Source organism: Panthera onca, chromosome C1, assembly GCF_046562875.1.
Source record: "Panthera onca isolate mPanOnc1 chromosome C1, mPanOnc1 haplotype 2, whole genome shotgun sequence".
In the NCBI taxonomy this organism is placed as follows: Eukaryota; Metazoa; Chordata; class Mammalia; order Carnivora; family Felidae; genus Panthera; species Panthera onca.
Genome location: NC_138346.1, coordinates 196,627,361 through 196,644,883, shown reverse-complemented (window position 1 = coordinate 196,644,883; position 17,523 = coordinate 196,627,361). Strand labels below are relative to the sequence as shown.

Below are 17,523 nucleotides of genomic sequence, written 5' to 3'. Positions count from 1 at the left end.
TAAGTTTCATGTGAATAATTATACAATAGCCAAAAAAGACCCAAAAAAGGGGAGGGGGGGGGGAAGGAAGAAAAGGGAGAAAGAAAGAAATCTCTAAAAATCAAGTGCTAACAAGAAGAATCAATCAAGAGATCTCAGACACTCCTATACCAAGAACCTGCCGGGTGAACTCAAAGGGCACACACGATACATCCCATCCGATAGCACACGCAGCCCTAACAGGAGGCATTGAGCTTCTGAAGGCCTATACCCAACTACAAACTCCAACCTCTCCTGGGCATCTCTGACTGTTCACATACCTGTCCTGTGGGTTGTAGGAACTGATTATGGAACCGGCCATAGCACGAGTGCTTGCGTTGTCACTAATTGCACCAAGACTGGCTGTGTCTTTAGGGAAAATTTCCTTTTGGACATCGGCTTGAACTTCTAACCTGTGTAAAGAGGGGACGTTCACGTTAATATGAGACCTGGGTATTCTGAGACAGTCTGCTTCCTGGCACACATCTCTTCTATTATTCTCTTGCAAACTGAGTTGATCTGATCTTCTCCAATTGTCAAATAGCTCAGATAGATGCCCACATATTTTCTCTCTTGAATACCTATTGAAATCGTCCCCTCCTTTCTATCCCCATTGCTACTACTTAACTTTAGGTGCTCAACATCTCCTCCTTGGAAAACTGCAGTTGGGTTCTCTCTCCAGCAGCCCTAAGTCCAAGTCCAACACCTTCCAGATCAGTGCCAATGTGGACAAAGACCCGATCACTCTAACAGTCCTCTCTTGGTTCTCTACTGCCAACAGGCATTTAAAGTCTTCCCGATCTGCCTCCAAGCTCTCTCTCCAGTTTCGTCTCTCACCACAGTCCTAAATCATAATCACTCTGAATTCTTTCTTTCCTTACACACCTATATACATTGTATACTCCATGACTTTGCACATACCATTCCCTCACTCTGGAAGTTTCCTTTCTTTATGTGACAAACTCATATGCAGTCCTTAACAACAACGGAGGTATCATCTCCCCTCATTCTCCCAGCAAACCAGTCATTTCCTGTAAAGTGCTCCCATAGCACCTACCTACTTATTAAATCAATTCGTGCATCTCTCCTCCAATCATCTGTGAGCTCCGAAAAAAGGAGAGACCACATCTCATTTACATTACGTCTTGCACATGGGAACTCAAACACTTAGCTATCAAATTACCTCCAGGCGATGAGACTGAAGGACACAGAGGATCCGATCTCCCACAAGAGCAGCAAGCTTCCCCGATTGTGTCTCAAAGCTGAGAACCCATAACCATTTCCCTTCTTGGCTGGAACACCAGTTTGCAGTTCACCTTAAGTATTTCCTCTTAATAGGTTTCACAGTCAAACCCACCTGACTCATGCACTTCCTATAAAAGGCTTTCACAGAACTGGAACAGCTAGACTGGTTAAGCAGCAGTTTCAGCAAGTCAGTCTCCAATTATGTCTGTCTGCTTCTTTACAAGGGTGATGGTTTTAAGAAAGCCCAGCAGTGAATTCTCTGGCATGTGGGGGCGGGATCCCCTAACAAGAGACGGCCAGAGTCATGAGATACAGACAGGTCAGCAGCAGCCTTCAGCTGCACATTTGAGCAACCACCATCCTGCTGCCTATGCCTTGCTCTGTAGCTCCGGCCTCAGATACCCTCAAGCATGTGCCACGGCCCAAGAGAACGAGGCGTCAGATCACAGACCTGGGTTCTAGTTTTGGCTCTTCCACAGATTCGGAGAATTGGAAGAGACTTTTCACAACACCATCCATTAGGTGCTTCCCAGATGCCAGCTTGTACAGTGACTGCTAGAATCACCTGGGGAGCCTTTTCCAAACATAGATCCCCAGGTTCTACTCCAGGAGATTCAATTTATTCATTTGGGATAGGGCCCTGAAGTCTATTTTTAAGAGGCTCCCAGGTGACTGACAGGTACTCAGGTGTGGGATCCAATCCATCTGTCATCTGTTGCTTGACTCCTTAGCCAAAAGGCCTAATAGCCAAATGGCCATCTGGTCTTACTTTAAATAGTTCCAGGGATAGGCAGCTCAGTATTTTCAAGGTTATCCAATCCAATCCTTCTTTGGATTTTTATATAGATTTTCCCTATAATCTCTATAATGAAACAAAATTAGTTTCCCTCTAACTTCCGCTAAGTTGCCTTAATCTACCTCTTGGCATGAGTCAGAATCCTTTCTTCCAACTCAAGGTCCTTCAGCTATCTGAAGGCAATAATTTCTCCTACCTCCTCGCCTTGTTTTGCCCTATCCACGGGTCTCCCTTCTCCAGTGCGCTCAACTCACTGCTTCTCATGTGACATCTGTTATGCTTCTCTGAATATGTTCTGGCTTATCTCACTGGTAAAATAACTGAGCAGGTCAAAACGTTTTTAGTCATAAAGTTTTACATAGTCTCAACGCATGTTCATAGAATTGATTTTCCTTATCTATCAAATAGGAATAAGAAGGTAATAAGGATCACAACACCAATAAGCCAACAACATACAGCATGAATGCTGTTCAACTGAAAGTCAGTGACAAGCCTAACAGGGAGTGCACTTTAGTGACTGCCACGAAAACGTGTGCTTTCCCTTCCAGAAGCAGGCAGCTTAATGTAGGAGAGGGAAGATCTGAAGTCAGGATTACTCTTTACGTGGAGTTGCTATGGTGCAGTGGGAAGAACACCAAACTTTCCGTAATTCACTTAACATTTCTGAGCCCATTTTCTCATTGTGAAGTTAAAAACACAAAACCCCCCAGCTCCACTGGTGATTACATCAAATGAGATGATATATGAGATGTGCCCAGCACAGAGAAATGACTCAAAACAGGTATTTTACTTCTTATGATTCCAACTGGTTCTGTCAGAAATTATCTGTTTGCTTACCTGCTATATTTTCCCTTGCCACTGGAAAGAATGCCACCACTCAGCGTGCCCCCTGAGAGGGCTGCAAAGCTGGCTGTTTCGCTGTATGGACCCTGCATAACACTAAGTCCATCGGTAGGGCTTCCACTGGTGCTCAATACACTAGTCAGACCTTCAATGCTGCTCTCCCCAATGCTGGGGTTCTTAAGGGCTCTCCAGGCATCTGCCACTGGGAAAGGAACAAAATATCTCAATTGAAGATAACACGGCATCAAAACAGAGTCTGTTATTTTCCTGTAATGACTCTTCAGAGTGGAGAGCATTCATGTAGAAGAATACTCGTATGTCCACTTAATGAACAGCTACTACATGCAGCCACTACATGTCAAATGCTTGAACATATGTTAACATTTAATCTTCCCAATAACTCGGCAATAACAGGCCCAATTTCAGCTGAGGAAGTGAAATCTTAGAAGTAAATGACTTGTCCCATTCATGGCTGGTCACACAAAACTACACTTCGGATTCTAAGTCCACTATTATACCACAGATGCCATCTAATCAAACATGAAGATTTCAAAATATGTTCAGGTCACGTGCTGAGACTAGTAGGAAGCTTAAAAAACTTGTGGGACTCTCTGTGCCCTAGCTTAGTTAATATGGTAAAGCAAAAACATCAAAGTAGAAGTTGGGGGGGTGGGGAGGCGGGGAAGAAGTCGAAAGACTTGCTCTAGTCCCAGCTCTGCAGAAGCTCTTAAACCCATTTAACAGATGTTGAGACAAAAGCTTAAAGAAGTTCCCATTAAATGCGGATGATAATAGCCCTTGCCTTCCCTATTCAGAGAGCTGCTATAAAAACCAGATGAGATAATAACTGTGTAAAGTCCTCTGAAAATTATAAAGTACTGTGCAGGTATAAGACTTTATTATAATCACTACTATTACCAGCATACTTGGAGTTACTTGGAATCCTACTAGTTTGTACCTGCCACACAGAGCCAAGTACCAGAGGAATTAACCTAATAACTCTGGAACAAAGAAATGAAAAGCTAAAAATACTTTACCCCCTACAAAGCTCATTACCCAAAGTAATCCAATGACAATCTCTCTGTAAAATGTACAGAATTCTACAGATTTTTATCTTCCGTCCCATAAATTTAAAGGGAAATTAAAATTCTCCCTTTACCTGTGATTGGACCATCATCTTCATCAAACTCAATTTTCACCCCCTTTCCATTGGCTGTGCTAACTCCACAGCCGCCTCCACGACAGAGAGAAATGGGCACAACCCCATAGACATAAGCCAGCATAATGGGGACACCAATACCTGGGGGAGGAGAAGGAAACAAGTCAGCAGGCCATCAGGTTTCAACCGTCCTAAATTTTCCTTTCCAGCCTGAGCACAGACAAACCACTTTATAAAGGGCCACAGAAAGAGATGGCTTATCCTAAAAAGGTAGGTGGGACTAAGAGACGATGACCGGACTTGGAATTAGGCCTGGATTAGAATCCTGGCTCCAAATTACTAGCTGTATAACCTCGGACATATCTTCCCAGGGTTGTCACTGACCACAAGAAAAGTATGTACAGTGCCCAGCACAGTGAGTACACGTTGCTTTCATTTTCCCTCTTCTACTCACTGCTGACATGCTAATCCAAGAAACAATCAATAATCAAACATTAAATAAGTGGGGGCTTAGAATCCCCGCCCCTGCAGAGTGTTAATTCCAAAATCTTACTGCTGTGTGAGGCAGAATGGCTTAGTTAAGAGCACAGGCTCTGAAGTCAGACTGCCTTGATTCATGTCCCAGCTAAGTGACCTGGGGCAAATTACTGCACCTTTCTATTACAATTGTGCTGCTGTGAGGATCAAATGAATTAATACATGCAAAACACTCAGAACTGCTCCTGGCATATGGAGAGCTGTAATAAATGTTACTTATAATAGTCTTATTCTAGAACAAACCCTCATGCCTCTTAAAATACTATGAGGCATTAAGCAAATCAAAATAAAAGTAATTTTATTTTGTGGGTTCCCTGGCAAGTGGAGAGGAAAGGTGAAAAACTAGGTCTTAAAGTGATATCCTTTAATTCAAACTTTTCTATGTGCCAGATGGAGTTCTAAGCACTAATTTAAGAATGAAAGATCCCAAAGTGTGACAATTTAGTGCAGCTGATAATCACAATGATAGCGCCTAAAACAGTTAACTCCCAAGGTGGGTTTGGCATAGAATGTAGGAGCCTCCGAGGTGGAGCATCTGGCCAGCTGGCTAAACTGCTATAGTTGGAAAGCGAGGGGGGGCGGGGGGCGGCTAAAGAAAAGAGAGGGAGGGAAGGAGAAGAGTTGTGGTCTCGGCTAGCTTACCCACACTAACTGCAGCAATGACTGGGGATGCAATGACTGACAAAGTCACTCCTCCTGTGATAGCCAAATTCCTCTTGTGTTTGGAGGTTTTCCTTCCCTCATATCTGCTGTGAATCTAAGAAGAAGAAATAAAATTCAGGTCAGCAGGTTAGGATATCAATCTTTTTGCTAGGGTGAAAAAAGACAAGTGAATATTCTATCTGTATTAAAATATATCCCCCACCCACCAAGAGGCCATCTTACTCCAATTTGAACCTAACTCAGACCAGGGTGACATAAAGTAATACAGAAAAAGTTAATCCAAGAAGAGACAAAATAACTCAGAAGAGTGAGGAAAAGTATTTCACCTTTAAGTCACCGAGACAAACCAGGCCCAGGATGCTAATAAGAACTTCCAGATCTCTTGGGGTTTATGAAAATCCATTTAAGAAATTAAGGTTATTTTTATCCAAGAACCAGCTGGTTTTCAGGAAGCTCTGAAATATAAGCTCCTCCCTATTTCCTTCAAACCTTTACCAGCAAACCTGGGGATGGAACATACATAGAACTCAGCATGTCTTACCTTCCTGCCAACATAAACAGGAATGCCGATGACCATGGCAGGAATGGCAATGCCAGCAATGAGGGATATCCCCACTGGAGCACCAATCAGTGTGCCCAGCTGCCAAAGAATTTTCTTCTTACGGCTCCACGGCTTCTTGCCCCAGAATGTGCAGCCAGAGGGGCTGCAGAGGAAACATGCTGAAGTTAATGGTAATATTACAAATGCAGCTATTGTCACCAGAGGGCTTACTAAGAGCAAGAGCCTTCTTTTTCAACAGGAATGATTAGTAGTTACAAGAGGTTACAGGAAATGAATATATCATATGAGGGGGAGCAAAAGACAAGGTCAGATTACTAGAACTCTGGGCCCTTTACTTTTTGTAAAGGTATGCTTCCAGACTTGAAACCTCTTTCCTTTCTTTTCTGTTGAACTCTGTCCTCCTTAACCTATCAACACTGATTCCGCTTCCTTGACTGATATACTACTTGGGATCCTGAACAACCTACACACTCAATATCGCATCCAAAAGCACTGTGCCCGGCAGCTAATAAACACTGATTTGCATAGTTTTCTTGGCATCTGTCCTACCCATATCCAATAGATAGTGTAAACTATGTTTCTGGGAAAAGATATAAAAAGACTTTGTCACACCCTTTATGTCAGTTTCATATTCCGAGTTTGGCTACTTTTATACCCAATCCTTATGTGTTCAACCATTTTTGCTCACTCCCTTTGTCCCATCTTCTTGACCAGACAGGATAAGCAATTTTGAAAGTAGGGATCATGTCTTACACACTCGTGTCACTGATAATCGGTATAGTGTCAGTACTCAATGTCTGCCATATTGGAAATGAAAATGCTTCATGCACACAATGAATGTTAAGTTGGTAAATATTAACTCCTTCAGGACAATATTTTAGTATTCAGCCTGAATCCTTTAGAATCTTTTAGGAAGTCATTACATGTAAGAAACTGTAAAAAGGTAAGTCCGACCTTAATAAACTTATGCAGTTTAGCAAGATTAGACTTGTATATGAAGCAAAAATAGTGATGTTTATTAAGAAACATTTAACGAATGCCAATATAGAAGAATGAGGCAGAAAAAGCTGGGGAAGGCATCACAGACAAAATGGCATTTAAGTGACCTCTGAAAGGTGAATAAAAACTGAACAGGTTGAGATAAAAAGAGGTTGCTGGGAGGGCGATGTGATCAGAAAGCATTCTGAGCAGAGGCAAGAACATAAACAATTATGAAAGAACATGAACAATAAGACAGCACAGAGCAGACACAGGGAACAGCAAGCCCAGGTTACCTGTAATATATAGCATGTATAAAAGCAACATGGAAAAAGCGAGAAAATTAGATGATGACCAAATTGTGGAAAGACTTAAAGCCATGCTAGGGAAACTGAACTCTATCTGGAAGGTAATGAAAACAGTCCCTGGAAATTGCTGAACTCGAAAAAAACATGGTCACAGAAGTACTTCAGAAGAACTTTTTATAGCTTCCTTACTCTGTAATGCGAGGACAGACAACTATGTCTCTTTGACCTCCTTTTTCCCCTCAATCAGTAAAAGAACAAGATTATAAAGCAATGGACACATTTGCCTTCTCACCTGAGGTAATGCAAGTCTGAGATCTCTTTCATACAAAGCCAACAGAATTCACAGCCACACACTGCACAGGTCATATGATTACAGCTTCCATCATTCATCTTGATAATGTAAGCACTGCATCGTGGGCATGGCTTGATGTCATCTGCTAAGAGGGGAAGGAAAATCGGGTAGAAAAATATCCCTAGTTAAACCTAGTTTGATTTATTATTCCTAGGAATATATATAAAAAGTGAGGAGGTAGTCAAAAACTCTCAACTAAGAATTCCAAATTGTGCAACCCACTTCACTGGAAGGCTGGCTATGTCTAGACCTCAGGAATTTTCATAAAATGGATCCTGTCTCATATTGAGCTGCCTATCCCCCAAACTGGCATCTTACACAGCACTTAAGCCACACTCTGAGCAAGAATACTTCCCAAGAGAGAAAGATCATTCCAAGAAAAATGAAATTTCATCAGCCAATAGGCTGGCAGAATTCAAAGCAGAGTCCTGCAGGAGGAACAGTCTGCAAAAAAACTTTAGCTCAAGAAACTCGTTTCTCAGTCTCAGTAAGTATCATTGCGATTTGCTGTTAACACAACCCACAGACCCTTCCCATACTTTCAAATTCAAAACCTAAATATAAGTGGGTATGCTATGTAGCACACACCTAGTAATTTTCACAGCAAGCTAGGAACTATCCTATTAAAATGACAATTTAGGAGATTATGCTGTGCCAGGAAAAAGTAAATGGTAAAATCTTTCCTACCAGCCTCTCCCAAATGACATCAGTGAAATAAAATACATTTATAAAAGGTAATAAACCCAGTGAAATTTTTAAGTAGGTTTACTCTGACTTGCCAAGGTTCCTCCTTTTAAGGTTAATCATTAATCCATACTAATATTATTTCCTTTCCTTAACTCTGTACCCTACTTCCAAAAGCAGTGGTGCATTTAAAGCTGGTAGGAAAATAATAGAGGTTTAATACTAATTAAATGTCTTTCTGCTTACAATGAAGGTTTCGAAAAAGTCCTTAGCAGAAGGACCTAATTACTTTCCAATATGAGACGTATTACTAAGAAGGTAGAAACTACAGGGGCGCCTGGGTGGCTCAAGTCGGTTGAGTGTCTGACTTCTGCTCATGTCACGATCTTGTGGTTCATGAGTTCAAGCCCCGCGTCGGGCTCTGTGCTGACAGCTCAGAGCCTGGAGCCTGTTTCGGATTCTGTGTCTCCTTCTCTCTCTGCCCCTCTCCCACTTGCATTCTGTCTCTCTGTCTCTCAAAAATAAATAAATGTAAAAAAAAAAAAATTTAGAAGGTAGAAACTAGAGAATTCAATTTTGTTGCATTCCAATTTTATCAATTTATAGGTTGGAAAACCTATAGTTATCAGAGAGAGAAGCTACGTATCAAATACAACGTTGAAGGTATTACCAAATATGTTCTGCTCTCTGATCCCAGGAAACACTTGGTTATACATTAAGATAATCTCTGCTAGCTTTAGGCTCATGTTATGAAATATCAAATAAAGAGAAAAATGAGAAAATGCCAACTTATACCTGGTCCAGATTCTTGCCCATAACTGAGACCTGAAGTGTGCTTGGTCCGTACTCGCAAAGTCTGTGCCCTCTGCTGACGGGCCATATCGCATGTCTGATTTGGATGCCATATTTGCTTGCAGTGGTAGCAGAACTCCGTTTGGCAGCCTTCCCTCTCACAGGTCAGCTTTGGGCAGCTGGCACAGCCATAGGCAATAACAGCATAACTGGGTAAGGACACAGGAAGAGGGATCAGTAAGGTAAGAAAGATCGGAACAAGACAGACATTATTCATCAGTGTCAGTGGGGTAACACTGACTCTCCTCGTCACTACACATGATATAGAGAGAAAAGAGTTCACATGTAACACATGACATATACACACAAGCATGCCGAACAAACTGTAAAACATATTCTGTGTGAGAAAGTAAATTTCTTCTTGAGATTCTAAAAAAACACAAATCACTTATTTGTGAAAAAATAGGGGAAAATACCATAGGTAGCCTGAATTCTAGCACATATTCAGTCACAGTTCAAGCTGCTTTAAAAGCAGTTTCCCACAGCAAGTTTCATAAATTACAGGGTACAAAACTATGTCCTTTTGATGGTTTACTATATTTAGAGAGATTAGAATTTGTTTACATTAAAGGACAGAACATTTGTAAAACAAGCTATAGCAAAAACTAAAGTATACTTTTTTATTTTTAAGTTCCACAGTGAAGCTGGTCTGACCACACACAGCCTGAGACAAGAGCCACAGATGGATTCATGACCAGTTTCTCCTATTGAAAGCTCATTTTATCTTTCAAACTTCTTTTTTTTTTTTTTTTTTTTTTTTTACTCAAATCTATACCTTGAAATATCTACTTCCTTGACAGGCTCCAGAGTCCAAGAATATCATTCTTCTACCTTACTAATTAATACAGAATAAGGTTATTATCTCCCTCTCCTTCCTTCTCTCTTCTGATACACATTCTGAGTAAAGATGGGCAATTCAGAATCTATCTGCACCAACATCAACTGTTTCTTATAATTCATGTTTATTTTCCAAGAATTCTGTCTCACAATCCAAAATATTAACAGGTCAATGACTATAGGCTTAGGTGTTGCCATTGGGCTTTGCTGTCCCCTATTCCACTTTCTCCTCCAATTGCCAAAGACCTTAAACAACTTTTATGGAAGGCTAATAAAAGTTTTCTTGGGTTTCTTCTACTGTTTATTTGAATGTACATTAGATGTTCATAACAGCAACTTAAGTTCTCAGGTTTATTATAGATTCTGCAAGTTGATTTGAGAATGGCATTGAAGGTATTGATGACATATCATCTATGTTACATAATATAGTCTGTATTAAATCTCTTCTCAGAAACAGCAAAGGGGTCAACGTATGAATGCAAATGATTCATATCCTGTAGGAGTTCTGAGCAAATTTACCCCACCTCCCTGCAAAATAACTACTACAGATAAACAATGTTTCTCCTGAAGAAAGTGACTTCCTTACTATTCTGGGTTATAGGAAAGGTACTGGATGGCCTCTGAAAAGTAGTCAACTTCTGATGATACAAATTACACAGTCAGGAAGCCTTGATCATTTCCTGATCCATTCCTACCTCACATGGTGGGAGTAAATATTTATTAACAGAATCTTTTATTTTTTCTTTAAAGGACATTTGACAAGATTGATAATGTCAATTTTGGGTGTAGAATTTGGTTCTAAGGAAGTAAAATAACCCCAAATACTCACGAACACACAGCAATCTATTACCATGACACAGAATTACTCAGGGCACGAGACTTGGCATTCCTGTTTTTGGGCGCCTGGTCTGGGCTCCTTGTCCCTGACTCATACTGCATGACACTGAGCTAATTTAAATCTCCAAGCCTTAACCTCTACCCCAAAAATGGAGGTATAGGTGCTTGCCACATTTAAGTGGAACTACACATACTCTTAAACTGCATTTGAGATCTTGCCCTGAAAGGTATGATATAAAAATACAGCACATTTTATCCTACTTCATAGCCTTTGCATAATCTACTCCTTCTGCCTAGAAATGTTCTTTCCTTTCTTCTTCTTGCCCTGGCAAATACTTTATCCATTTAAGAACCGGCTCAAATTTCATCTCCCTATAAAATCCACTTAATCTCTTTAGGCGGCTGGTTGCCTACTTTATGTCTATGTACAATTATTTCATATTACTTATCACATTATGTTCTAATTATTTGTTTATACATATGCTTCCCCAACCAGACTAGACTCAAGGAAAAGTATCATCCTTTTTTTTTTAATCTTCAGGGTATAGTATACTGGTTCATGCTTAAAATGCTTGTGTTCAACGAATGATAGAGACCCTCTCCTGCTTAAGTTCTTTACTTTCCCCAGGCCATTCTTTTTTTTTTTTTTTTTTTTTTTTTTTTATTTATTTTTGGGACAGAGAGAGACAGAGCATGAACGGGGAGGGGCAGAGAGAGAGGGAGACACAGAATCGGAAACAGGCTCCAGGCTCCGAGCCATCAGCCCAGAGCCTGACGCGGGGCTCGAACTCACGGACCGCGAGATCGTGACCTGGCTGAAGTCGGACGCTTAACCGACTGCGCCACCCAGGCGCCCCTCCCCAGGCCATTCTAACTCTTCTCATGGACCATTACTCTGTCCTAAAGCAATCTTTAAACTTTACCCATGTATCTACTGGTTTATTATATGCCAGGTACTATAACTTAGTCCTAAAACTTTGTCTAAGCCCATTTTAGGAGTAAACTCCTAAATTCTGAATAAGGTAATCTTCTTCCACAGGTAGTTGAAAAAAACTTCATCCTTGAGACCAAATCCACCTTGATGATCTTGTTCTTTCTCTTCCATGTCCCACACTGGAGCCTCTCTCCCACCCTGCTCTTAGAGTAACCAAGCACTCAGGCTTGCTAATTAGAAGCTAAATGGGGGGTGGGGAGGGAGAAGCAGCAGCTAAATAGGTGTTGGAAATTACATGCTGCTAAGAAAACAGACGTATCCTTCTCCCTCCCCTTAATTTCATACAAATTTACCAATTTTATTCACTTCCTAAGTCTTCAGAAATATGTGTGACAGGCTAGACCACAGTATTACCTAACTTCAGCCCTGGAGAAAAAAAAATCCCATTATTATTTGATTACGTTCCACATACCCTAGTAGTTAAAGAAATGTGTTCCTATATTATGTCTGCACTTTGTAGCTCCGGGCCATGTAACTTCATTTACAAATGGACCCTGAGCATGTGTAAGGGTAGCAGATATGCACCAAGTTGTCATGAGCTGTACTCTTACTATCTCTCCCCCCTCTATTCCCACCCCCTTGGTTCAAACTCATGTCACCTCTTGGCCAGACAACTCTAAGAGTCTACTATCTAGTCTCCTTATTCTCCACTCCAATCCAAATTCCAATTCCAGAAAGTTATCTATCATGATGTTACTCTTTTACTTAAAATCCTTCAACGAAAAAAAGTCTTTCAAACCTAAACTTTGCACGGCTTAGATAGGGCTATCAACTTGAATCCAGTCTATATTTTCAGACTGATCTCTAGTTACTTTCCAGATCATGCTCTCCATATTGTGCATCCAGAAGCTGACCAAACTAGCCTCCAGACTTAGCACTGCATTTTTATACCTCTATGTATTTGCTCATAACCCTCTGATTTAAGATGCTTTTTTCTCTACTTGCATCTTTATTTGCCTTGTAGGAATTACTACTCCTACTCTTCAAGGCCCAGATCAAATATTACCTGCTCTGCGAAGTCTTTTTTTTAATAAAAAATGTTTAATGTTTATATATATTTTGAGAGAGAGAGAGCACAAGCAGGGGAGGGGCAGAGAGAGAGGAAGACAGAGGATCTGAAGCAGGTTTCACACTATCAACACAGAGCCTGATGTGGGGCTCAAACCCATGAACTGTAAGATCATGACCTGAGCCGAAGTCAGATGCTTAACTGAGTCAGCCACCTAGGCACCCCTTTCTTGACACCCTCATACAAAATCTTTCATCTATCCTCTAAGAGGATTTGTATTTTCTTTAGGATGTATTACACTGCATTTTCTTTCTTTCTTCTTCCTTTCTTCCTTTTCCTTTTTTTCCTCTTTCTTTCTATCTCTCTACCTACCTACCTACTTACCTATCATCCCTTCTAACAGGCCAAACTCCCTATCAAGAGGACCATGTCTAAGTCCTTTTTGTAATACCCAATATTTACCTAAGGTTCAACACTTTATAATTCTCAAAAGTGTCTACTTAATGACCATCTGTCCTCTTTTTACCCTCCCCCTCATTATCTGCTTCTCTTCCAAAAACTGTGCTATTCATTATCTTTATCTATCTTCAACTATCTAAATTCAATATCCCATTCTTCTGAGATCTAACTGAAAAATTTTGTTCGCAGTGTTATGGAAAAAGTTGGAATACAGATATCCTAGTCTAGAGGAGTTCTTAATCTATTCAGAGTACAAGATTCACTGTTAAATAAGGACACTAACAGAAGACAGAGTAGCTGTTAAAGGAGTTTCCTGTTGGTCTAAGTTTGGGGAAATTACACCAGATTGAAGATTTACACTGTTTATTAGCATTAGCAAAATTTACAGTGTATATTAGCATGTTTAAAGGGTCCAGAAAGCTCAGAAATATGTTTTTTTTTTTTTTTTTTTTTGCTCAAGCCAGTATTTCCCAAGCTTATTTGATCACAAAACGTTTTCCTTTCCAGTAATACGTATAATATACATTGGAAAATACTGTTGTAGGTGAAAAACAGAAAATAACATGAAAAGATGGTAGAAGACTATAATGAGGCTTGCATTATAAGGGTAGATCATATAAATAATCACTTCTTAAAGACATAAGAAGTCATCTTATATGTCAGGTATGAACAGGTTTTTTTTTTTTTTAAGTTTATTTATTTTGAGAGAGACAGAGATAGTGTGACTGGGAGAGGGGCAGAGAGAAAGGGAGATAGAGAATCCCAAGCAGGTTCTGTGCTGGCAGCACAGAGCCCAATTTGGGGCTCAAACCCATGAAACCTTGAGATCATGACCTGAGTCGAAACCGAGAGTCAGATACTTAACCGACTGAGCCACCCAGGCGCCCCAGGTATGAACAGTTCTAAGCAGGGGAGTGATATAAGATGTTCCACTTTAGAATGAGTACTTTGGCAAATATGGGAAAGATATATGGAGCTGGAGGATGATGCAGATGGACATGCGAGGGATGGGGGGCTTAAGAGGCTTAAGAGACTTAAGAGTTGTGAAATAGAAGGTACAGACATCAATTAAGAGAAAACATCCAGATCAACTTTATCTCAATTTTTTACATGTCATACCAGAAAGACACACACACACACACACACACACACACACACACACACACAGACCAAAAGAGAGAGATAAAAGATGTCCAGGAAGGTTGCAGAGAGGAAAAGAAAATCCTCCCTCATTGACTGAGAATTTTGTCTTGCTCACAATTGTGCTAGAGATGAACAGAAGGTTCCTATTTACAGGATGGTCCAGTCCAGTTCTCCAGGAAGACCAACAGCTGATACTACCTGTTGGGGTCAGGTAGGAGGGGGGACTGAGAGAGAACCAGCAATGAGAGGTTGGAGTGGTGGACCTGCACAAAGAATTTAGGTCAAGACAGCCTTATCTCCTATTCATTCGTACAGAAGGTCTGCTGTTGTACACCAGGAATTTTCTTTGCCTCCTCTGCTCACCCCTCAGTCTTCCGGAGATTCTGAAAGGGTTTGAAGACTGGCAACACAGTACTTGACAGGAAAACATTATATATTTACATGAGGTGGGGGTTTCTGAAAAGACCTCATGCTTAAGCAGAGACTCTAAGCAGTTATAATCAACTGCACCACTTATTAGCACTGAGACATTGAAGCCCACACTTAAACTTCTCTGGGCTGGTTTCTCCTCTATAAAATAAATTTACCATAAAGAACTATAAAAAGATCAGTTATTTGTATTTTGAGTTAATTTTACCTATTAGAAAGTATGTTTTAAATGTACTTGGTAATGCTGTACTTAATAATATTAAATAATAATGTAAATGTTTCCCCACTGAAACTGGTCCTCTTATTTATGATTAAAATAAAATCATATTCAAGTATGGGAAAAGAAAAATTCATGACTCTTTGCTCTGCTCTACAAATACCTTGTAAACAAATAATTTTTAAGGTTTATTTATTTAAGTAATCTCCACAACCCACAAGGGGCTCGAACTCATGACCCCAAGAGTCACACGCTCTTCAGACTGAAGTCAGCCAGGCGCCCCGTAAACAAATAATCTTTTAATATACAGTGTTCTCATTATAATCACAGTGAACCTAACGATCAGAACTCTGTAAGATCAATTACATGCCTCCTTCAAATACACACACATATACACACACAGAGCAAAGGGAGGACTTGATAAATCTGGCTGCAAGAAGTTGATTTATGAGTAAAGGTGGTCAGGTTCAAGAAGAGAACTGGGGATTATGCTTCTCTAACTGCTCATCAAGAATTTTAACAGACATAGAAGAATAGAACCATTTGATTGAAACAAAACAAAATAAGCTATTTTTCTCCTGGCATTAAAAAGAGGTGGTGGGGCACCTGGGTGGCTCAGTCAGTTAAGTGGCTGCCTGACTCTTGATTTCGGCTCAGGTCATGATCTCACCGTTTGTGAGTTCAAGCCCTGCATTGGGCTCTGTGCTCACTGCACAGAGCCTGCTTTGGATCCTCTGTCTCCCTCCTTCTGCCCTTTTCCCGCTGATGCTCTCTCTCAAAAATAAATAAACGTTAAAAAAAAATTTTTTTAATAAATTAAAATAAAAAGAGGTGGCAAAATCATTGGCCACATCCCCAGGGAACTCAGACACTTGTTTGGGAAGTGACAGAATTTTTTTTTTTTTTAATTTTGTTTTAACATTTATTTATTTTTGAGACAGAGTGAGACAGAGCATGAACGGGGGGAGGGCCAGAGAGAGAGGGAGACACAGAATCTGAAGCAGGCTGCAGGCTCTGAGCTGTCAGCACAGAGCCTGATGCGGGGCTCGAACTCACGGACCGTGAGATCGTGACCCGAGCGAAGTTGGACGCTCAACCGGCTGAGCCACCCAGGCGCCCCGGGAAGTGACAGAATTTTAAAGTTACTCTCTATTTATCTAACACCTCCAACTGCACACCTCAAAACACTTTGTAAACATTAATTAATAAGCCTCTCAAGTCAGGAAAGGATTAGGCCTATTTCAGGTAAGAAAAAGCAGATAAGTGGCTCTTCACAAAAAGAATCAGAAGAGAAACTAGATTTTAGCATCCTTGGCTCTTTCAATGTTGTCCTTAGGCTACAATATTTGACAAAATGATCCAAACAGTAGCATCCCCAATAATGCCAACAATCTCATGCTTTTAAAAAGAAAAAAGCTAAGAGGAAAGAATATTGGCCTTGGTTGGAGTTAAGTGTTTCAAGCTTGGTTCCACCACCCACTAGTTATATGACCCTCAACAAGTCACTCAATTTATTTAAATTTCATTTTTCTCATCTGTAAAACTAGATCAAATCTATCTTACAATGTTGTAAGAATCAAATTCAATTATGTATGCCTGGCACATGTATACTCAGCTGCCAGCTTGCTTGCTTTCTCCAAACTCTACCTTCTTTAAACCCACACATAACACACTTAAAAATATAGTTATATAATTTTTATAATTCTCTTAACTAATTAAAAAAACTCTGGATGATACTAATCCAATACTTGGCTGAAATAAGAAATGGTCTTAATTCCTTAATAGCTTTCAGTAAAGGCTTACAGTTTACCATCAAGATGGTAAGTTAATTCCTGTCCATTTTTATTGATGTGAGCAAAGACAGTGACCGATTTCATAGAATAACAAAAAGGGAGTTTTTCCAGAAAGATAGTCAGTGATGCCACATTTCTCAGTTAAAATTCAAGGAAACACATTTCAAAAAAGTAGTTTAATATACTATTCCAAAATTAACCATGCAATGCTCTCCTAATGTTCTTTTAGTTCAGAAGATAGATCAACAGTATGTATGATATCTGCATATCATATGTATATTAACCTCTAAAGGCCATTAAGATCACCAGACCACCAGAAATAAGAGCCTACAAGGTTCCCTCCGACACTTATTAATTGAAAGCGAAAGTGATCTACCATAGACAAACACCATACCTCTGACTACAACCCTTCAAAGTAATTTAGAAACTCCATCTCAGTGAGGTTAAATAACACACCCATCTCTAAACAAGTCTGGCAAAATAGAAAGAAGTTAACTCTTCTAGACACTCTTAAGACAGCTTCTTTTGGAGGAGACAAATAGCATCGGGGAAATCTTAAAACAGCCTTGATGTACAGGCTACAATTAAAAGCCCTTCTTAACTCCTTTGAAGCAAAGGACCATGCAGCTTTTTACTGGCATTACATTCACACACTGCAAGGAGTCCCTAGCATCTTTTTGCCCCCAAAGCATAATACACAAGAATAAAATGATCTGCCCAAGGTCACAGAATTGGTAAATGGCACAGTCTGACTCCCAACCACTTAGATAAGCTCTTCTTTGCTGCATGCAACCATTCATGGTTTGTA

General features: G+C 40.2%; 1 protein-coding gene across 6 annotated transcripts in view; it reads right to left on the bottom strand.

Moving 5' to 3' along the window:
• Positions 1–17,523, bottom strand: part of RNF19B (ring finger protein 19B) — a 48,163-nt gene that overhangs the window by 6,285 nt on the left and 24,355 nt on the right. For 4 of the 6 annotated variants that reach the window (XM_081796443.1, XM_078452098.2, XM_078452095.2 and 1 more), the window contains exons 4-10: positions 8,941–9,146; positions 7,402–7,546; positions 5,803–5,965; positions 5,241–5,355; positions 4,062–4,202; positions 2,897–3,104; positions 300–431 (exon numbers count right to left, since the gene is read on the bottom strand). In XM_081796443.1, the coding sequence (XP_081652569.1) occupies positions 300–431; positions 2,897–3,104; positions 4,062–4,202; positions 5,241–5,355; positions 5,803–5,965; positions 7,402–7,546; positions 8,941–9,146 (1,110 nt within the window). The remainder of the gene's footprint in view (positions 1–299; positions 432–2,896; positions 3,105–4,061; positions 4,203–5,240; positions 5,356–5,802; positions 5,966–7,401; positions 7,547–8,940; positions 9,147–17,523) is intronic. The other 2 variants (XM_078452096.2, XM_078452097.2) reach the window with 2 other exon arrangements.